The 23,383-nt window shown below is 41.1% G+C and overlaps 1 protein-coding gene across 11 annotated transcripts in view; it reads left to right on the top strand.

Annotated features, from left to right (window-relative positions):
- LOC127570293 (RNA-binding motif, single-stranded-interacting protein 3) overlaps positions 1–23,383 on the top strand; it is a 950,275-nt gene that overhangs the window by 881,985 nt on the left and 44,907 nt on the right. For all 11 annotated transcript variants that reach the window (XM_052015693.1, XM_052015696.1, XM_052015698.1 and 8 more), the window contains one exon: positions 2,250–2,300. In XM_052015693.1, coding sequence (XP_051871653.1) covers positions 2,250–2,300 — 51 coding nt within the window. The remainder of the gene's footprint in view (positions 1–2,249; positions 2,301–23,383) is intronic.

The raw sequence follows: 23,383 nt of genomic DNA, 5'->3' as shown, positions 1-23,383 counted from the left end.
ACAATGGGAAGAAGAAAAATTAGCTTCAACAGAGAAATACATTTCCTTTATATCATGTAAAAGGACATATTTTTCTAGAAAAATGATAATAAGTTGTTCCTGTAGATAGTTCACCCAGAAACATACCCAAAAGCTCAGTTTATTTATGGTGCTTTGGGAACGATCGGACTGAGTCGATATAATGTGAGACTGCAGCACCTTACTCACAATTTGCAGTCCCACATTGATAGAAAGTCAGCCTGACTGGATGCTGCAATTTCAATTGAGAATTGGTTGAAGACAGCAATAAAAAAAAGGTACGCCAGCAATCTAACATAGACCTCTGCAATATCTGAGAGGGGTTTTCAATCTCTCAGCTAACTTCAAAACCCTTGGGTAAGAACCATGGACTCAAAGAGCATGAACAGCATTTTCCGCTATTTCGCCTGTGTTTCAACCAATTCTCTTCAAAGAAAATAGGATGTGATACTGGAAAAATCTTGCACATATTCTCCACTAGGCGCTTAGTTTTATCATTGTGCAATAGATGTCTCCTCAGTATCATTGTGCAAATGGAAATTTTTTGTATAATAATTTGAAAGCCTAATAGAACATGCAGGCCAGCGTGGATAATTAACTTAAACACATCATTCCATTTTGCATAAGGAATATTATTTTAGTGATGAAGGTAGGCAAAGATTGACTCCAATGTGCTGTTGTAGGAAGGCTGCTTGAATTACAACAGCAGGCGAATAGAACAAAATTAAAAACCGTAAATTATTGCAAGGGATTTTAATTGTAAGGATTCTTCATTTGGTCTTATCAAATCAGCTATTAAAACAGGAGAGGAAGGAGGTACAGATGAGTAACTAAAGCATTTGTACGCTAACTGCTCAGTTATTTCTTCAGAAATGGGTATTTGTACTTATTGTCATGATTAAAAAATAAACTTTAATTAGTTTCTCCTCCCCACCATCTCCATGAACTGACGTGTTTTGATATTCATGAACTACTGTTCAAAAGATAACAAATAAGCTGAGATCTTGCATAAGGAGAAAGGAAAATGACTCGGGAACACACCGAGCTCATGACAGAGAAGGCAATATGTAAGTAAACGTAACCCAATAGGATCTGTTCACATACTTGATGAGGGCAGGTCACAGTTTCTTGTTGGTTCACAGAAATAACAATCAATAAAGAGGGAACATTCAAAATACTTCAGTGAGTCAGGCAGCATCTGTTAAGGGAGAAACAGTTCATGTTTCAGCTCGATGATCTTTCATTAGAAACATTAAACAAAGCCTCTGGTACAAACTATGATTTGTTTTGTTATGGATTTGTTAACGTGTGTAACTCTCAGTTGGGAACCATCCTAATATAAACTCAAAAGCACAACACTAGAACAGAGAAGGAGGAGTAGGCCACCAGGCCTCTCACACCCGCCCCATCATTCAATATGATCACGGCTGACCTATGCTGGACTCAACTCTTCTATGTCAGGTTCACCAAAATTTTTTGAGCTTCCAAATATTTATCTATCTCCAGCTTAGATATATCTAATGATCTGGCCTCCACCACCCCTGGAAGTAGAGAACTTCAGGGATTCATTACCCCTGAAAGAAGAAATTTCTACTTTTAGTTTTAAAAGACCAGCCCCTTATTTCAGATTCACAGCATCTGTAGGCCCATTGATTAGTTCAAACATCCAAGAAGATCCTAAATTACCTCTAGTATAGCTAATACCCCTATAGTGTCCAAGCATTTCCAGTGATTCTGCCCCTACAATTCTATCTGAAAGTCCATTCCATTGTATTGATTTTTCTTCAGCCTTTCAAAATTTGCCATTTACGTTTCTCTTTATTTCATCCAACTCCTGCAATTTAAACTAATTTTCTACACTCGCTGTTTTAACCATTCATTTTTTGTTACATATAATCTATGATAACCTCTCAAACACCTTTTGAGGATCGTTATTTCAATATCCTTCCACATTAATACTACTGCCCTGTTGGAGGGTAAATGTGACTTCACTTGACACAAATCTGCAATATAAAGAAAGCGCAAGTCATACAGCTAACTCGTTAATATGACATTGATCCTAATTTGTATGTACACTTCCAAAACTCTCCAATTTTTAGAAATCTAGACTCTTGAGCTGCTGAATAAGTTTGCACAATCCTGTATGCTAATCTAATAAATAATATCCTAGCGTCTTTGATGCTGTAGTTTCTCTCTGAATTCTTTGCTAATTCGGTATGTTTTCCACACAGGTCCAGAGTACATCATGGATGCCTCATCAACCATATGTTATGCAACCAGCAGTAAGTAATACCAAAAACTTGCACAACTTTGATATATTCTTTGAATTGTACTAAGAAGCCTTCAGCTATTGTGTGTGGTGCAGATAGCCACTGAGTGCCCAAGAAGGGTCGATGTCATGAACATAATACCATGCCATAAATTTGTATGTTGTTACCCTACGATTGTATTTTCAGTCAATCCTTCCCACAATGATCCATCCACCCACCACCCCTCACCCACCAACTACTTCCAACCCAATTTGCTCTTCATGCCTGCATAAATTATCAGAGACTTGTGGGGATGAAGATTAACAATGCTACAATTGTGAAAACAAGAGATTGAATCAAGGTGAATGATGCAATGTTCTTCAATTTTGCATGCCCTTTTTCATTTGCTGTCCATTGCTGATTGTAGTTTATGAAAGTCTTATTTTGAGATGTCACAGGAATAGATTGAGAAATATATAAGTATTCTGAACAGAAGCTAAATAGATACATACCTGCACTCAGCAGCTTGCAAAATTAAATGCCTGATGTGGAAAGTTGCAAATGACAGAATGTTATTATCAGCCAGAGTGGCTGCATAATTCAGCAGAACAATTTATTTAGAGTCACAATTCTCTCTTTCAATTCATTGTTTTACACACCTTGTTAATTGTTTCTTTACTAATTAAGATTTGAAATGGTAAAATACTAAATCTAATAAAGCTGCTTCATAAAAATGACAGGATGCTGTGTTTGCTCTTGCACGGCACAGTGGTTTTTATATTGCTGACTTCCTCCAACTGCGGAGAATGGTAGACATAGCCATGATGATTTAGTAAATTCGCCATTATTTTTATTTAGTGTTGCCAGCTTCCAATCCTGCTGAGCAGAATACACTGGGCAATTCTGAAATTCAAACTGTCACATTGGAGAACTGCATCCAGTGGAGTATCTCTTCACAGACTGTGGGCTGAAGGACCTTCTTCAGAAGCAGGTGCATAGTGGGTAAAGCAACAGTACCAATTACTCCCTGCGCTTGTCCCATGAAACTCAAGTGTTTTGCGGGCATCCTGCTGCACTATACCCATCCTGGGAAAGCAGTCTCCGTAATGATGGTTGGGGTTTTGGAGAATGGTGCAGAGAGTGTAAGGTGGTCTTGCAGGAAACTCAGATGGCTATGTAATGATCCAGATTTTTTTTACCGTGTTAAATATTTCCTGGTCGTGATGGTGAACATGGAGCAGAATGAGGACTCCATCTACAGTTTTGTGTGGCAGACTATTGACTACTTCCAGTCTCGAATTCCCTCCCTAAACTCTCCATCTCTCTTTCCCTCACTCTTTTCTGAAATGTTATTTAAAACCTACCCATTTGACCAAGCTGTTGGTAACCTTTCCTACATAGCTTGACGTCAGATTTTATTTGATAACACGGCTACAAGGTAGCTTGGGATATTTGCTATCTTAAAAACATTATATTAATACCATTTACATTGGCTGGCTGCAGGGATATAAAGCTATGTAATATCTAGATTGTGCCCAATTTATGGTGCAGCTGATTTGGATCATGGAATGCTAACTGCTCTGTGAATCTGTTTCTTTTCCATTTCTGTATCTCTTCCTTTCACTTAGCCAGAGAGTCTGCAATTCTCAGTGCTGTAATTGCAAAGAGTGCACATACTAGGGACTGGCTTTATTTGCAGTGTCTTCCGGAATGGGGCCAGTAAATGGATTGCTTACGAAAGTAATCTCTGGATTGAAATGTTAAAGTCTGCTAAATGACATTAGGCCATCTGTAACAATATCACATCAGAATAGGAAGGCAAAGAACAGAATATTGGAACTATCAGGAACAATTAGAATCACAAAAAGTCTGCTCGTCAATGTGTTTTCGTGTTGGCTGCCTTCACCCGAACAAAGCCTGCTCTGTTATCGTAGAACATCATTGAACAGGTGGAGGCCATTGGCCTACTATGTCTGTGCCAGTTGAACGAGAGCTATCCAGCTTAACCCCATCTTCCAGCACAAGATCTGCAGACCTACAGCTCACTGGTTTTCAAGAAGATACCCAAGTGTCCGAGCTTGGATGGAAACCTTGTTTGGAATGGACCAGTTGGGCTGAAGGCCTGTTTCCGTGCTGTTTGACCCTATAACTCGAAGTACATTTTAAATGTGATGAGATCTTCTGTCTCTGTTGCTCTTTAAGACAATGAGTTTTCTGGGTAAAAAACTTTTTTGTCATCTCTCTTCTAATCATTGTACCGATTGCTTTGAATTTGTGCCCAATGGTTTTTGACCTCTTGATTGGAATGTAGATCTTCCTTTATACTCCAGGCCCTTCCCGACTTTATGCACCTCAGCCAAGAATCCCCTCAGTCCTCTATCCCACAAAAAAATCCAGAGCTTATCCAGTCTTTCCTTACAGCTACTGTTTTCCATGTCTGGTAACATTCTTCTAGATCTGCTCTGCACTCTCTCCAATACAATGTCATTTTCTCTGTGATCTGGTGACGAGGTCAGTACATCGTACTCAAGTTATGGCCTAAATAAAGTTGTATACAGTTTCAGCATAATCGCTGTGCTCTTCTATGCTTTATCTATAAAGGGATGCTTTCTCTATGCCATTTTAATCTCTCCTGCTGCCTTTAAGGATGTGAACATGCAAATTTTCTTCGTGCTCCCATTTGCTAATTTTCTGCCCATCTTTCTGCAGTCTGAAGATTTCCTCCTCACTGTTAGCGACCTGGCCAATTTTTGTATCATCTGCAAATGTGTTTATCACGTCCCATACATTTCGATCTAAATCATTTTAATTTCAAAAAGGGACCAAATATTGAGCCTGTAGTATCCCACCAGTAAAAGCTTTCCAGTCTGAGGAACACCTGTTGACTTTTGCTTCTGCCACTGAGCCAATTTTAGATCCAGTGAGATTTTACCATTTCGTCCAGTTTGCCGTGTAGAAACTTGTCAAACGCCTTGCTAAAATCCATATGGACAACATCAACCGCCCTCTCCTCATCAAGTCGCATTGTTGCCTGCTCAAAAAATTCAGTCAGGTTATCAGAAATGACCAGTGATACTAATCCTCAGCAAACCCACTACAAGATGCAATGCAGGTTCAACAAGACATCAGGATTATTCCCCAAACCAAGCCTTGGACACTCCCACACAACTGATGCCCAGGACTTTGGCAGTTTTTATTCGGGTACCTCCCTCTCATGTAGCTGCCATCAATGCGATGTCTGCACCCTCAGTAAGGGACAGTGATCAGAAGTCTGTAAGAAGAATGTGGAAATGGGGGCTGGTGATACCACAACAGCAGCATGGAAGGGAGGGTACACCTTCACTGATTACTGCTCTTCTGCATAAACCCAGGCTACAAAACCTGTAGCATTTGCTCCAGTGTGAGGAGGGTGAGTAGTCAAAGACTGCCCTCGGGAGTATGGAAAAGAGCAGCCCAACGATGGTTCTAACCTTGCCGGGAGCAAGGGTAGGGCTGGCCACTCAGACAACCTCATGCTTCATCTTACAGCGTGATCTTCGCAGTACAGAAGTGGCAGATAAGTACGCACACCTCACTCCCTGCTGGGCTATAAGTAAACCCCCAGGCACACACATTCTCTTCAATGAAGTGCAAATTTTCACTGTACACAGGCCACCCTGACTGACCAGATTGGTATTGGTTTATTATTGGTATTGGTTTTGGTTTATTATTGTCACGTACTGAGGTGTTGCATACCGATCGGACAGGTCAATTCATTACACAGTGCAGTTACATTGAGTTAGTACAGAGCGCATTGAGGTAGTACAGGTAAAAACAATAACAGTACAGAGTAAAGTGTCACAGCTGCAGAGGAAGTGCAGTACAGGTAGACAATAAGGTGCAAGGTCACAACAAGATAGACCGTGAGGTCGTAGTCCATGTCATCGTATGAGGGAATCGTTCAATAGTCTTATCACAGTGGGATAGAGGCTGTCCTTAAGCCTGGTGGTACATGCCCTCAGGCTCCTGTATCTTCTACCTGATGGAAGAGGAGAGAAGAGAGAATGTCCTGGGTGGGTGGGGTCTTTGATTATGCTGGCTGCTTCACCAAGACAGCGAGAGGTGAAGACAGAGTCCATGGAGGGGAGGCTAGTTTCCATGACGCAAGTGAGAGAAAATGTTTCAAATGTTATAAGTATCTTGATGAAGTGCCATGACAAAGGGCTTTATTCCTGGACAATTCTGATATTATCAGGATGTCTGAATCACCCTAATTGTAAGGCTGTTCAATTACAGAGTGATTAAACAGAACAAACCAAACCCATCAAACCTTGAGCCACACACTGGACTCCACAGCAGACACTGAGTGGTAATTATGAGGTCTGCGATTTGTATTTTTCTCTCAGTCCAGAGCCCTGAAGTTACTGTTAGCAACTCTGCTGTTCCTCAGTTAAGACCTATTTTGTGTGTCTATCTTTTGTAATTCAGAAAGGGGATTAAACAGTATAGTATTGATGAAAAGTTTTAAAGTTGCTGAATGTGAGTAATATTTGCCAGATATCATTGAACAAGCTTGAAGAAGTATGCTGAACAAGCATAATATTCACGTTAGGTCATATCATTGAAGAGACTGATTTAGAAATTTGGTTGCATGGTGCAGGGTTTTTAAATACATCATGAAAAACCTTCTTTGAAGATTCCCAACTGCATTATTTCTGGATGTTAGATCCTGGTCCCAGCTTAGGCCAGGAAAGTTTTCTCAAGCAATCTGTAGATGGCTCTATTAGAGAAGGGGCTAAATTTATTTCCTTTTAGGAAATAAGGCAGGGCAAGTTGCTGATGTGAAGGTGGGTGAGCACTTTGGGACCAGTGATTCTATTAGTTTTAAAATAGTTATGGGAAAAGAGAGGACTTCTCCACAGGTTAAAGCCCAAAATTAGAGCAAGGCTAATTTTGATGGCATCAGACAGGAACTTTGAAAGACTGGAGACACAAGAGTGACATGCGAAGGTTGATGGGGATAGGCCGTTAGCACATAAAGGGACATCTGCAAGTGGGAGGCTTTTAAAAGTGAGATAGGGAGAGTTCAAGGCCAACATGTTCCTGTTAGAGTGAAGGGCATGGCTGGCAGGATTAGGAAATCCTGGCTGACAAAAGATATTGAGGCTCTAGTCAGGAAAAAGGAGGCAGATATCAGGCACAGACAGCTGGGAACAAACGAATCACTTGAGGAGTATAAGGGATGTAGGAGTACACTTAAGAAGGGTAACTGGGGACAGAATTGTTCCTCTTAAGGATCAACGTGGTCATCTATGCGTGGGAGATGGGTGAGATCTTAAATGAATATTTCTCATCTGTACTTACCGTGGAGAAGTCCTGGAAGCTAGTGAGTTCAGGGAAGAGAACAGTGATGTCCTGAAACATATCGGCATTATGAAGGAGAAGGAAGCGGAGGTGTTGAGGCGCATAAATCCCTGGGGCATGTCCAAGTGTATCCTTGGACATTGTGGGAAGTGAGGGAATAAATTACCAAGGACCTGGCAGAGGTTTTCGCACCTTCATTAGCCACGGGTGAGGTACCGGAAGACTGTTGTGCCTTTATCTAAGAAGGGTTGTAAGGACAAGCCAGAGAACTACAGACCAGTGAGTCTAATTTCCAAGGTGGGAAAGTTACCGGAAGGGATTTTGAGAGACGGGATCTGTCTGCATTTAGAAAAGCAGGGACTGATTAGGGGTGGTCAGCATGGCTTTGTGCAGGGGAAATTGTGTCTCACCAATTTGAGTTTATTTGACAAGGTGACCAAGAAGATTGACAAGGGAAGGTCTGTAGGTGTTGTCTATGTGGACTTTAGCAAGACATTTAACAAAGTCCCGCAAGGTAGGCTGGTCCAAGTGCATGAATCAGAGGGATACGGGCCAAATGCAGGCAAATGGGACTTGCTGTGTAAGGCACCTCGGTCAGCATGAACTAGTTGGGCCAAAGGGCCTGTTTCCATGACCCTCCACAATGATAACAAAGTGAGGCCTTTGTGCACAATTACACGTGGAAAGCCTGTTCTACAGCACACAATGCAGTGGCCTCATACAGACAGAATATTGAAGCTTGGGTGCCTTGTATTAACATCTGTTTTAATGTTCCAAAGAATGCCAAGGCTGTAACGTCCATTTATAAAACACAAGTCAAACTATCCTTTTTTTTAAACAGAACCAGAAGATGTGATTTAGCCTTGCAACAGTAAAGTTACCTGTCAGTGACATTACCAATTGATTCAGTTCACTGCTATTGCTATCATTACACTGCACTTTTGACAACAAGCATTCATAAAATAATGTCTAAGTTAAATTGTATTTGTTTCGCCATTAGTCTAACTAGTTCGGCACAACATCATGGGCTGAAAGGCCTGTTCCTGTGCTGTACTGTTCTATGTTCTAAACCTTTTTGTTTGTTTACAAACATATGATAAATGACAGATATCACACTGAAATACATCACAACAGTATGATATCCCAATGAAAAATTAGTGGACTTCTAGTTTTTCTTGGTAAATTGGTTTATTATTGTCACATGTACTGAGGTACAGTGAAAAACCTGTCTTGTGTACTGTCCATACAGATCATTTCACTACACAGTGCATTGAGGTAGTACAAGGTAAGACAATAACAGAATGCAGAATTAAGTGTTACAGTTACAGAGAAAGTGCAGTGCAGATGGAAAATAAGGTGCAAGGCCGTAACAAGGTAGACTGTGAGGTCACGAGCCCATGTTATCTTACTAATGGGACCTTTCAGTAGTCTTATAACAGCGGGATAGAAGCTGTCCTTGAGCCTGGTAGTGCGTGCTTTCAGGCTTTTGTATCTTCTACCCGATTGGGAGGGGGGACAAAGAAAGAATGTCCAGGGTGGGTGGGGGTCTTTGATTATGCTGGCTGCTCTACTGAGGCAGCGAGAAGTGCAGACAGAGTCCATGGAGGGGAGGCTGGTTTCTGTGATGTGCTGAGATGTGTCCACGACCCTCTGCATTTTCTTGAGGTCACAGGCAGAGCAGTTGCCGTACCAAGCTGTGGTGCATCCGGATAGGATGCTTTCTATGGTGCATCGATAAAAATTGGTAAGGGTCAAAGGGGACATGCCAAATTTCTTTAGCCTCCTGAGGAAGTAGAGGTGTTTGTGAGCATTCTTTCAATACTATTCCAAAGAAGGGTTTGGCAAAAATTAAATCAGCATCAGTCCTGGGTAAGTATTTATTGTCCATGTAATTAAAAGTACAATTAAATAGAATAGCTATATATTCTAGGGATTTTGGAAGAGATGACCTTTAGGAAATATAAAACATTTCAAAAGGGATTGACAGTTATGATGCTGAGAGACTCTTTCTCCCAGTTTAAACTTCAGATCTAAGATTATAATTTCAGGACACAGGGTCAGTCATTTAAGACAAAGAAGATTTCTTTACTCAGAAGGTATTGTTGGATTCGACTGTTTTAAGTAGCTTTTTTTAACATGTACAGTGTTTAACACACCTCAAGTGGCTGCACAAGGAATGGCCACTTCCTAGCTTATTGGTTCGTCCATCAGATGAATATGTGCTTTCTCATTGGTTGGTTTTGCCACAGGTATCTAACAGGTTTTCTGATTGGACTATTGTTAGCTAAGGAGTACCTCTTATCTCAGGTATAAAAGGTGTCATTTTTTTGTTAATCTCTCTCTTGCCTCAATCTCTCTCTTGCTTATCTTATCTTGCCTCTATCTTATCTTGCTTATCTTGCCTCTATCTTATCTTGCTTATCTTGCCTCTATCTTATCTTGCTTATCTTGCCTCTATCTTATCTTGCTTATCTTGCCTCTATCTCTCTCTTCAACTCTTCCACCCCCCCCCCAGCTCTAGCTCATCTTTAGTTCCTTTTGTCTCGGCTCATCTCCCAGTAGTAAAGCTAGTGCCACGTGCTCTGTGACTGTTTCTTTGTTTCAAAATCTTCCAATAAAACTTTGTAAAGCACTAAGTTGCTTTCATCTCATTCTTGGACTCCTGAAAGAACCTGTGGATTCGAAAATAACCAGATCCAACAGTATTGAATTTTGGAGAAATCTATACCAGAGGGTTATGGATGCTTAGCCACTGAGTATGTTCCAAACAGGCATGGATGGATTCTTTTTCACAAAGGGAGTGAAGGGATTTTGGAACGGGTAGAAATCACAGAAAATGTTCAATGGACTTGATGCTTGAGGTGCCATATGGGTTATTCTGATTCCTTTTGCTTATGTTTCTGTGTCTAAAAGTAACATGCCTAATGCATTAAGGTTCAGGTTTTACAATCCTTGAGTTGGTATCTGATATTCCAAATGCATGACCGTCCCCAATAAAATGGTCAGACTATTGAGCGATGTTTGCTTTTTGATACTTTCCGTTCATTGCCGAAGCAAGTTCATGAAAGCAAAGTTTTACCAGAGCAGTTTTCCTGTGCAGTTTGCTTTCTGGCTTTGGCTATTACCACTCGGATCCTATGAGGTCACCAGGAAGGAATGAGAAAAGGCCGCGGTTAACATTTGAACTATTTCCACTTCTGGATGCACACCAGAAGCACTAACAGTTCTCTGCCCAGCACTTGAGTTCATTAAGAAGCATGATAAAAAACATCTGTGGAACTAAGCTAAACAAAAAAACAATGGATGTATGAAGAATTCTCCTAATAAGCTCAGTATGCGCAAGATCATACTAAGAAATATTTCACACCACATTATTGGCCGAAGGGCCTGTATCCGTGCTGTATTGCTCTATTGTTAAGAAATTTGGTGAATCTAGGATTCATGTCAATAGTGTTTCAACAGAATGGTACAAAGTTAAAGATAAAATAAGTTTTGAAGATGCATGGAAGGGGGAAATGGAAGAGAGGACAGAAGCATCCTATCTGGATGCATCACGGCTTGGTACGGCAACTGCTCTGCCCAGGACCGCAAGAAGCTGCAGAGAGTTGTGGACACAGCCCAGCGCATTATGGACACCAGCCTCCCCTCCTTGGACTCTGTCTTTACCTCTCGCTGTCTTGGTGAAGCAGCCAGCATAATCAAAGACCCCACCCACCCGGGACATTCGCTCTTCTCTCCTCTTCCATCAGGTAGAAGATACAGGAGCCTGAGGGCACGTACCACCAGACTTAAGGACAGCTTCTACCCCACTGTGATAAGACTATTCAACGGTTCACTTAAAGGATGAGATTGACTATGACCTCACGATCTACCTCGTTGTGACCTTGCACCTTATTGCACTGCACTTTCTCTGTAGCTGTGACACTTTACTCTGTACTGTTATTGTTTTTACCTGTACTACATCAATGCACTCTGTACTAACCCAATGTAACTGCACTGTGTAATGAATTGACCTGTATGATCGGTATGCAAGACAAGTTTTTCACTGTACCTTGGTACAAGTGACAATAATAAACCAATACAAGAATGTTTGTGATAACAGGAAGGCAGGAGAGATTAAATAACAAAAATAGTGACAGAACAAGGTGAAACTGTGGTAAAGTGAGGAGTGAATATCAGAAGGTCAATCTGGAGGAGGGAGTAGAAGAAACTTTCTGTGCTTTGGCTAACTTATCTGTTTACTGAACTGTGTTGTGATGTAAATCTTGTCAAAACACATTTAAGTTTCAATTGAACTTGATTAAATAGCTCATGCTAATTCTGGCTCCTTTCCATTTAGGTAGTAACAATAAAATATATTTACAAAACTGCTTTTTACTGAAGTCCTGTCCTTTAAAAAGAGGAGGCAGCCTTCTGCTCGGATTTAATAATATTAAAAAAAAATTCCAGAGCAGATCCACTCAATATGTTTTAGTGTAATTGCAGTATATAATGTCTGTCTTGGCGACTCCTTGGGTGCAGTTACAATAATTACACTAATAAATCAAGAAACTGCTTTCCAAATTCAATTTTATAATTGACTCTGCCTGTCGTCTACATTTTGATATGTAGATTCAAATACTAGAACCAGCCAGGAATTGAAAAGCAAAGAAAACCCACAGAAATCTGCAGTTCCTCAGAACTCAGAGATGGAAAAAGAAGAATTGAATGGAATCCTTACAAGAGGCGGGGCAGGAAGAATTATCGTCGGGATAGCCCTGCAAGCATCTCTCTTCACAGATGCTCCCTGACCTTTTGGGTTTCCCAGCACTCTCCTATATTTCAGACTTTCAGCAACTGCTTTGTCCTGTGTCTCACAGTTCTGGCATGTTAACTCTGGTTTTCTCTCTCCACAGAAGCTGCCTGTTCTCCTGAGCATTTCCAGCATTTTCTGTTCGTTTTCAAACTGCCAGCACGTGCAGTTCTTTGATTGTTAGCTATGTAAGATTAGTCCTTACTTTTTGATCGCCAGTCTTTCCTTGTCCTCCTCCTCTCTTGAAGTTGCTTTCTCAGAGCTGGGATATGGTTTCTCAGGGGCCAGTCACCCACTCTTCATATATGAATTCCTGGTGTTATGGTCTGATCATCTATAGAACCTCTTCACATACAAGTACTTACAGAAGTTCCTGGAGAGCAATCAAAAACAATAACAACACAGGCCAATTTCCTCTCTCTAATTCCCTAATTAGTGGGGGCAGGAGACTAAAAGAGAACCTGGAATTATCATAATACTATGTCAAGTTATTGTAGAACTCTAATTAAATACTGGACCAATAATTCAAGCTATAGGAAACTCCAGAGACACAAGAGAGACTGCAGATGCTGGAAATCTGGAGCAACACACACAAAATGCTGAAGGAACTCAGCAAGTCAGGCAACATCGATGGAGGGAAATGAACAGTCGACATTCCCTTCATCAGGACTTCATCAGGATCAGTCCTGATTAAGAGTCTCGGCCCGAAACGTCAACTGTTTATTTCCCTCCATAGGGAAACCTGTTTGTCTTTGGAATGTGGAGGAAACCGGAGCTTCCGAAGGAAACCCACGCAGACACGGGGAGAACGTACAAGCTCCTTACAGGCAGCAGCAGGAATTGAACCCGGGTCGCTGGCGCTCTAATAGCGTTATGCTAACCGCTATGCTACCATGCAGAGCATCCCTTTAAAAGCCCACTGATTCTTTGAACAATGACCAAAGTGGAGGCAAGTACCCCATAAGATCCCTGCCTCACTGCTGCTTCCCAGTATCATTATCCTTAACAGAGGAGGTCATGCTTTGTCATCGATTCACTCAACAGCCTTCCTGCACACTGAGAGGTTGGGGAGCATATATAGCTCCTGAGCTGGAGGGAATTATGTCAACTTCCAGCATTTGTGTGATGGTTTTGTCAAATCAGATCACACCCAGAATTGGCAGGTTAAACAGAAAATGCCAGAAATACTCAGCAGCACCTGTGGAAAGAGGAACAGATTTCATGTTTCAGATTGAGGACCCTTCATCAGAACTGGGAAGAGAGAATAATAAAGTTACTTTTTCCATTGCAGAAATAATGGCGGGGAGGAGGAGGGGGGGTGGATGGTGGATAGGACAAAAGAGAATGTTCAGGAGACAAAGAAAAACTAAAATGCTTTTAAATTCTTCCATAAATATCTTCAAACTGCAAGTCCAAGATCAGTAAGTACTGCCATTGTCAACTGACACTGGCAATAGTTACACCTTCTTAACTTATTATTTACCATTGATGTAAAATATCAAAATGGGGCACTGCATCGCCCCATATTAACACACGCCAGCTCCTACCAACATCACTGAATGCCTTAGGTTGCACTGTAAACTGCAGCACTGCCAGCGACAACCAGCACAAATGTGGCTTGACTTGGAACCTACCACAAAAATCCCGCTGTTCTCATTTTAAGCTCCACCTTACCAAAAAAGGAAACTAAATTACCGTCTAAGGGCAAGTTTTGTCAAGAGGACAGATCTCTGTTCCCTGAAATTAGATTTTAAAGCTCAATTATAAAAAACATTGAGTAGTTGGTAATTTCTTCCAGAGATTCCTGACCATTTAAATTTCTTGGCGTAATTAATGTTTGGTGGAGCTGTCTCTTACTCAAAGCAGAGATTGACGGTAACAAGACTGAGGAAACATAAAAGTGAGGAAAGTTGCATGAACATATTAGCCCCCCTGCTTGTATTTGGTGGTAATACAGAATGGGTCCATCAGACATATGGCCAGGAACAGCTTCATAATGATCTACAATACCTTCTTCTCCTATTCCTGCACTGTTCCACTGAAGCTCCCAAGGGTGCAACCCTGCACCTCTTATTTCTTAATTTGCTACTGCCCCTCGAAAACAATATCCATGAAACCACAGGCGCCCTTGAAAGGTAGTGATTAATATTGTAAGGTTTATGGATATTGTTTTCGAGGGGAAGCAGCAAATATTCAGCTCTACCTCACCACTACCTTTCTTAACCTCTCCACGGTCAATAAATTATTAGAATAGTGTTTAGATATTCAGCAGAAGCTACAAATAAAGAACAGCAATGCTGTTGTCTTCAGTTCTCACCACCAGTTCAGTTCTCTAGTCACTGACACCGTCCTGTCAACTGTCTGAAACTGAAACAGACCATTTGTAATCTCATTGACTTGTTTGACCCCAAGGTGAGTTTCAGACCACACATCCAAGTTGTCTCTCAGTCCTATTTCCAGAAACCCACAACTCTGCCTTTGATCCCCCTGGACTTGACTGCTCCAATCCATTCCTGGTCAGTCTCCCTCACTTTACCTCCATGAACCTGAAGTCCTAATCGCTGTTGACAGTGCCCCAATTTACACCAATTCCCATCCGCTCTTTATCCCTGTACTCACTGATCTACATTGGCTCCCAGCTGAGCTACCAAGCCTCGTTAAAAATTCTCTTCCCTATTTTCAAATCCTTCCCTGCTGCTCAGCTCAGTAATCTCAAAATCCTCTCAAATATTTCCACTCCACAACTCTGACGTCTTTCATAGTCAAATTGTTTCACCTGCAGTAGCTCTAGCTTCAGATCCAAACCCCTGAGCTCTGTAATTCCCTCCCCTCTCTCCAACTATTAGACGTGCCTAAGGACCCTCTCTGTCTAAGCTTTTTGTCATCTCCTTTCTGGCTCAACCTGCGGTTATGAAATGTGTTAGAACATGTTGCTGTGTTAAAAGTACAGTTTCTTGTTGACTCTGGCAGCTGCAGTGGGAGGTCCAAGGTGCTGTTTCGGGCCTCCCAAGAGCCACAGAAATACCATTAAATTTTAAAGAATCACTAACTTCTCAGTTAGCTTAGAAAAAGGAAATCAACCTTTATACTTGCCCAGGGACATTGAGCAGGGTAATATTAATAACTAAGTATGCTGCGATATTAATTTGGGAACACTGCATAGGTTATGCTATTCGCCTTGGCCTCACTCCATTTCCAACTTGAGAAAGTTGAATTTGAATGTATCGTAAGGTTATTGCACTACAACAGCAATCTGCAAAACATTATTTAATATTTTTCCTCATAACATAAGGAGCAGTCACACAAATGATAGACTTGAGATTGTACATGTGATTCCTTCTGTACATGGCTAGTTATTGGAGAGACGCTAAGTGAAGGGTAGCTGTTTCCCTAGAGTCGATATTGTAAAATTGAAGTGCATATCACTTCAGAACTATTCTGCTGTGTCGATTGCTGTGTTATATATACAGAGAGGCTAGGGAGCAGTTCAGCTGCCAGTGATTTGCACTGTGAAATTGCAGCTTCAGAAACCATAGCACATTATTTCAGCATTTTCAGAATTACAGTGATTTAATGATTTTGGTCTTTTACAAAGAAGGCAGTTTTGCAAAATGGTGCAGTCCTTGTAATACACTGATGGCTTCTCGAAAGATAACAAAAAGATTATAACCATGTAGTGATATCAACACAGTATTATTCAGTGATTGGTACTTGCCCTGGCAATCAAATCTTTCTCTCTCACTGATTCTGCTGAATCATTTTACATTTGCCTCAGTCTTATTTGCTATTAGAATTCTTTTGTTAATGATAGAGTAGGGTGAGATGAAACAGTTTGCATTTATTTAGCACATTTAATGGAGAAAAATATTTTCAAGGAGGAACGGATGCCAAACCTTTATAGGAAAACTGGGCTGGCATCAGAAGTTTGAGTGAGTAGCATAAACCTTGCACAATGGAAAGTAAAATAGAGGGGTTTAAAACTTTAATGAAATGATTTTAGAGAATGGAACTAAAATAGTTGAAAGCACTGCTACTGGTAGATGAGTGAAACAGCGTATGCTAGAGTCTGAAAACTGGAAGGCTGGAGAAAGTTGCAAATCTGAGGTGGAGAACAGTAATGCCATGGAATGATTTGCAGATAAGAATGAGGATTTTAAGTCTGACACACCAGGAACCATCTGGAGTTCAGTGAGACGCACCGGCTGCTTCTCTCTTCCTGCCCTTGATCTCACCTGAACTAAACTGCAAAACCATGCCCTACTGGTCAACCTGGAATAGAGGTTCATAATTCACATCCTAAACATCCTTGCTTCCAACCTCACAATATTCCTGCTATGGCAGATATAAGCAGCAGATTTTTGGATGATTTTGATCTTATGATTGAGGGCAGGAGACCTAAACAGATGGAAAAATCTGAATTGATATATATTATATAGGTGTATTGGTATCACTGGGGTTAAGTTGGAGTGGGAAAATTGTGAGGTTTGGAAGCGAGTATGGATATAACGTAATTTATGAACCTCTATCTTGGCAAAGCAACACTTTAGATAGTTTAGTTCAGGCTGAGAGCAGGGAGAGGAGCATGGAGGGGGTTGGTGACAAGAAAGTTGATTTGGTTTTGGCAACTGTGAGGATGGATTTTTCACTTCAAGGTAATACCTTACACATGGTATTTCAAGTGAGTATGGAAGGAGAAGATAGAGAGTAGGGTTGGTGGTTTGTCATAGAGAAAAGGTATCATGGTGAACTGAAGGGAGAAAATAGGACAGTAGGCATTGAGAATGACATATGTTGGAATGTTTGCTTGGTCATATTTAAACATTTGTGTAACTATTTTCATTTTGTTTTAGTACACTGTGGAGATATTTGATTTTTATGTTTATTTATTCACTGCACTGAGACAGCAACTATAGTACCTAATGGCATGTTTCCCCATCATCTAAGGAGAGTTGGTTTGTGGGAGGTAGAAATCTCCTGGGAGGGAATGTGCTGCATTCAGGACATTTTTGCTGGAACATCCAGGTAACAATGAAAAAATCAGTCAAGCAAGAGGAAGGAAATATATATCCCTGTCATTAATAAATGGATTTTTTGATAGCGTTTGAAATGTGCAGATCAGGAGATCTCTGCTAATGTTTCGGGAATTTGCCAGTTATGTAAGTCGGCCTCCAAAGTGCAATGTAGCCATTACTGCATTGATGACAAAACAGTCAGTCTTTGTTCACCTCAGTTTTAAAAGGCCGCTGAATGTTAAATTTTAGTTTTTAATAAACGGGCGAGCAAATAATAAGTGTTTATACTCTGGTTGTGCAAGTTCAGTGCCGGCTCCTAAGAGGCAAGTGCAAATATTTTATTGGGGACTGGTGAAGAATATGTATTTTGATTCTGACATGATTTAGTTTTTGGAAATTGTACTAACTAGAGTTAGCCTTGTTGAAAACATTTAATAATGCATTTCATAATGAATAATTGCTCTTCTGAAACCAATAGAATATTTGTATGCACGGATGAATTCCTTAATAATTTGTGTCTGATACATGAGCCAGTCTTCTCCACAGACTGTACATGCCCAGGCTTTTAACACATGCCTGGGCGGAGTTACAGAGGAACAGGGTCTGCCGTAGACCTAATGCCCGCCACTTTAGATCACTGAGCCAAAATCTAAGGACCACAATGAGCCTGGACATTCAGTGGCACAGAGGTTGTATCTTCCATCAGGCAGCAAGTTGGAGAGAGGTGCGAATTGCCTCTCCTTTCATTGTGGGTGCCTTTTCTGTGGGGTGAAGTCTCTTAGCTTTTCTTTAAACAAAAAGTATCCACAAGGCAATAGAAGATGCAATTTAATGTCATGCGTGGCACCAAATGAAATAAATTTGCATCTAATCTTTGCAATTCTGCTTCTGGCAGAATAATGACAGGGACATTTACTGCATTTGTACTTCTATTTTCAATTACACTACTAGCCAATTTATTCTCGGATGAGTTCTCTGTTAATGTCATAGAGTCATGGTGAGATGTTGCAAGGAAACAGGCCCATTGGCCCACCAAGTCCATTCCGACCATCAACCACCCATATACAGTGACCTTACACCAATCACAGTTTATTCTCCCCACATTCTCATCAGCTCCTCCCAGATTCTACCACTCGCCTGCATACAAGAGGCAATTTACAGTGGCCAATTAACATACTAATCCGTAAGATTTTGGGATGTGGAAGGGAACCGGAGCACTCAGAGGAAACCCACACAGAGTCATACAGCACTGAAACAGGCCCTTCGGCCCAACTGGTCCATGCTGACCAAGATTCCCATCCAAGCCAGTCCCACTTGCTTGCGTTTGGCCCGTATCCCTCCTTTCCTATCCGTGTACCTGTCGAAGTACCTTTTAAATGTTGTTAATGTACCTGCCTCAAACACTTACCCTGGCAGCTCATTCCATACACTGACTCCCCTCCGGGTGAAAAAGTTCCACCTAAGGCCCCTATTAAATCTCTCCCCTCTCACCTTAAACCTATACTGTCTAGTTCTTGATTCCCCAACCCTGGGAAAAAGACTGCGCACATTTACCCTATCTATGCCTCTCATGATTTTATACACCTCTATAAGATCACCTGCCCACCTCCCCCCACCCCCCCAAGTCTCCTCTGCTCCAAGGAAAAAGTCCTAACGTGCTCAACCTGCCTCCATAACCCAGTCGCTTGAGTCCCGGCAACATCCTCATAAATCTCCTCTGCACTCCTTCCAGCCTAATGGCATCTTTGCTATAGCAGAGTGACCAAAACTGAACACAATATCCCAAATGTGGCCTCACCAACATCTTGTACAACTGCAACATGACATCCCAACTTCTATACCCAATGCCCCGACTGATGAAGGCCAGCATGCCAAACACCTTCTTCACCACACTATCTGCGAGGCCACTTTCAGGGAACTAGGTCCTTCTGTTCTACAACACTCCCCAGGGCCCTACAGTTCACTGTGGAAGTTCCACCCTCATTTGTCTTCCCAAAATGCACTTATCCAAATTAAACTCCATTTGCCATTCCTCGGCCCACTTACCCAGCTGATCAAGATCCCTCTGTAAATCCTGATAACCACCTTCACTGTATATGTCACCACCTATTTTAGTGTCATCTGCAAACTTACTAACCATGCCTTGTACATTCTCATCCAAATCACTGATGTAGTTGACAAATAGCAATGATCCTAGCACCGGCCCTTGGAGAACACCACTAGTCACGGGCCTCCATCGGAGAAACAACCTTCCATCATCACCGTCTGCTTCCTACCATCAAGCTAATTGTGGATCCAATTAGCCAGCTCTTCCTGTAATCTAACTTTCCAGAGCAGCCTACCATGCAGAGCCTTATCAAAGGCCTTACTGAAGTCCATATAGACTACATCTCGCGCCCTGCCCTCATCGACCTTCTTGGAGACATCTTCAAAAAACTCAATCAAATCATGGTCACAAGCAAAAGAAGCAAACTTCACACAGAGAGCACCCAAGGTCAGGATTGAACCTGGGACTCTGGCACGGTGTGGAAGGAGCTCTGCCAGCTGTGTCACTGTACTGCCTGACCCAGTGTGAGTGAGCTATATGCATAGGATTGATTAATAGAAGCAGAAGTCAGCTATGCAACTCTTCATGCCTGCTCTACTGTTCAGTTAGATAATGACTGGTAACATAGAAACATAGAAAAACTACAGCACAATTCAGGCCCTTCAGCCCACAAAGCTGTGCCGAACATGTCCCTACCCTAGAAATTACTAGGCTTACCCATAGCCCTCTATTTTACTCAGCTCCATGTACCTATCTAACAGTCTCTTGAAAGACCCTATCATATCCGCCTCCACCACCGTTTCCGGCAGCCCATTCCACGCAGTCACCACTCTCTGAGTAAAAAACTTACCCCTGACATCTCCTCTATATCTACTCCCCAGCACCTTAAACCTATGTCCTCTTGTGGCCACCATTTCAGCCCTGGGGAAAAGCCTCTGACTATCTACCCTATCAATACCTCTTATCATCTTATACACCTCTATCAGGTTCCCCCTCATCCTCCGTCTCTCCAAGGAGAAAAGGCCGAGTTCCCTCAGCCTGTTTTCAAAAAGGCATGCTCCGCATTCCAGGCAGCATCCTTGTAAATTTCCTCTGCACCCTCTCTATGGCTTCCACATCTTTCCTGTAGTGAGGCGACCAGAACTGAGCACAACACAATCCATAATAAGTATCCACCTATTTTGGATCCATGAGCACAATTGCTTGACAAAAATCTATCAGTCTCAGTTTTGATGTTTTCATTTAGTTTAGTCCTCATATCTGATTAAAGACAGAGTCCTAGATTTTCACTGTGCTCCATGTCATGATATACTCTCTGACCTAACCCCAAATTGTTTAGCTCTAATTTTGTTATGCTCCATTGTTTTAGATTACCCTATCAAAGGAAATAGTTTCCCTATCCCTTCTCTGTAATTATCTTAAGCACCTCAATTACCTCATCCATTAATCTTCCATACTCGAAGGAGTAGAAGCCTAGTTTTGTGCAAACTGTCCTAATAGTTTAACTCTTTTAGCACAGTTTTTATGTTATGATCTATCAAATTCCCTTGTTCTTTTCATGTAAAGTAACATAAACATTACCCTTAAAGGTGCTCTGAACAATTTTTACTTTCCAACTGGACAGTTGAGATCTATATGGCTTTGTCATCTTGTTCACAGGCTGAATGTCTCAGGGAGAGAAGCCTAAACCTTCATGTGCTAAAGTTAGCAGGGTTTGACCCTTCTAATTTATAATTAATATTGGATTCAAATCAGACCAACACTTCGAATCCTGTCAAAGACATTATAGTTCAGTTTATGCAGATTAGTTGGCGATCATTTTAAATCAAATCGTGAATGCTAACATAGCATGAATGTCAGTGATGACCCATGTTGAATGCTGAGTCTTTCCTTAGAGACAGAAAAATACTTAAATACCTAGTTTTGATGCCAGTTTATCTCTCCTTGGTTAGCTACCTCACCCTTCAAATTATCATTATAATTAGCCTGGGCTTCATTCCTGCTAATTTAATTTAAAACAAGCAATTGCACTAATATTATGTAGATGTTATTCATTTAAATAAAACAGTCAACATAGGTGAAATTTACAGCATTTTAGGCTGCAACCTAGATTAAGGTAAGATTTTTCATTTTGTCCCAACTCCACTCACACCCAATGAATACATTTTGACCATAATCATTATTATAAGATAGAAAACACAGCAGTCAGTTTGTACAAAGAAAGCTCCCACAACAACAATAAGATATGTGTCCAGATAATGGTATTTTAGAATAAATAACAGGTAGGGACACCAGAAAAGAAGGGTGTGCTCTTCTTTAATGATTGGTTTAACTTCAGATTAAAATTATGTCATGTGATTATGGGTCAAAGTTTCCACAGTGGCATTGAACCCGTAATCTTCTGACACTGGAATGCAGGGACTGCCGCTAAATCAAGAATAATTTGACTCGTTCTTGGGCAAATATACTTCCTACCTCAGGAAGTCTGCACAGTTTACTGTATGTTGGCTGCTGAGCAAAGTTAATGATGAAATAGGTTTACTACTCATTGGATAGGAAGGCTCCCTGGCCTTTGTCAGGTCTTAATTTAATTTGTAACTGCAATCCTGTGCAGTGACACCATCGGCCATTTCATTACCGACTGTATTATTATTCTTCACTGATCGTACTGACGGTGCCCTCTAATGATGGACATGGGTTTGGTTATTTAATAAGATAAAGTGTAGAATTGGCAAGTCACCCCATAGCTGCCAATGCACTGTGTACAATTCACTGTATGGGCTTACTTAATTTGCTGAAAGAGCTAAACAAATATTTTCTACAAACTAGTTTCAGATTATTCTGCTCGTGAAAAAAACGAGGTATAAGCATTAATAAAATGGCTTTTCTCTTAATAATCTGGCAATCATTAAGATGAAAATGAAGTTAAATATATAGTGTAATGCTTGCACTTCTACTATGCAGAGGGAATAGGGGAAGGTGAATTACTCTGATAATTAATATATGTATTATCTTACAGCCACGCCTGAGAGATTCAAGAACATTGAAATACTCTTACCACAGCTGTAGCTGGTATAAGGCTAGGTTCTTGATGATATACAATGCCAGTATTTGGTGTAAAGTAGTTGTCTAGAAATTCAACCACACTGACAAGCACTAAACAAACCATATAATTGTAATTCTGATGCAAGGTCTCAACCTGAAACATCGACCATCCCTTTGTCTCCACAGATGCTGACTGACTTGTTTTTTTACTGTGTATAATTGTGTGCTCTACTCGACTTTTTATACTTGGTTCCACTAAAATTTGAAAGTGGAGTAAAAAGTACAGCCAATAACTATCTTAAGCATTTAGTACGAGCCACTGGAGAAAAATTTCTCCCCTTTCTGGGAACAGAACTGATAGCTCTTTACATTTTTTTCTCAGACTACGTCAGTAGTCCATTCACAAACAGAGTGGGTCACATCTGTCTGATTTCATAAAAAGGGGGCATCTGGAGTAACTTCCTCCTCTATGATAATTAGATTCTCAAAGTCTCTTTAGAAATAGTTAACATGCTGATTGACATGGAAATCTCTGCTGGCATCCACTTAAAATGGAGAAGCCTCTGGGAAGGCACTGAGACTCTCGAATCTCTAAGATAGAAGCAAAAGTAGGCCATGTGCAAACAGCAGGAGGAGTTCAGAACATCCCAATCACCTGCACGATTGGTGCAGGTCCCACAAGAGCCCCTTAAGCTACCTTAGAACCCACAAAGCTGGTGAGTGGAAGCAAGGCATCATTGAGTTCAAGGGACTGCCGAATAATATAAGGGTGGTGCTAAACAGACGAAAGTAGATGAAAATAGAAAGCACTCACAAAGATGTTTTTATTCCCCATATGACTATGCAAAGAAAGGGCTCATACCAACTCTGTTTTTCA

The sequence above is a fragment of the Pristis pectinata genome, chromosome 5 (genome assembly GCF_009764475.1).
Source record: "Pristis pectinata isolate sPriPec2 chromosome 5, sPriPec2.1.pri, whole genome shotgun sequence".
NCBI lineage: Eukaryota > Metazoa > Chordata > Chondrichthyes > Rhinopristiformes > Pristidae > Pristis > Pristis pectinata.
This window is presented reverse-complemented; position numbering and strand designations above follow the sequence as displayed.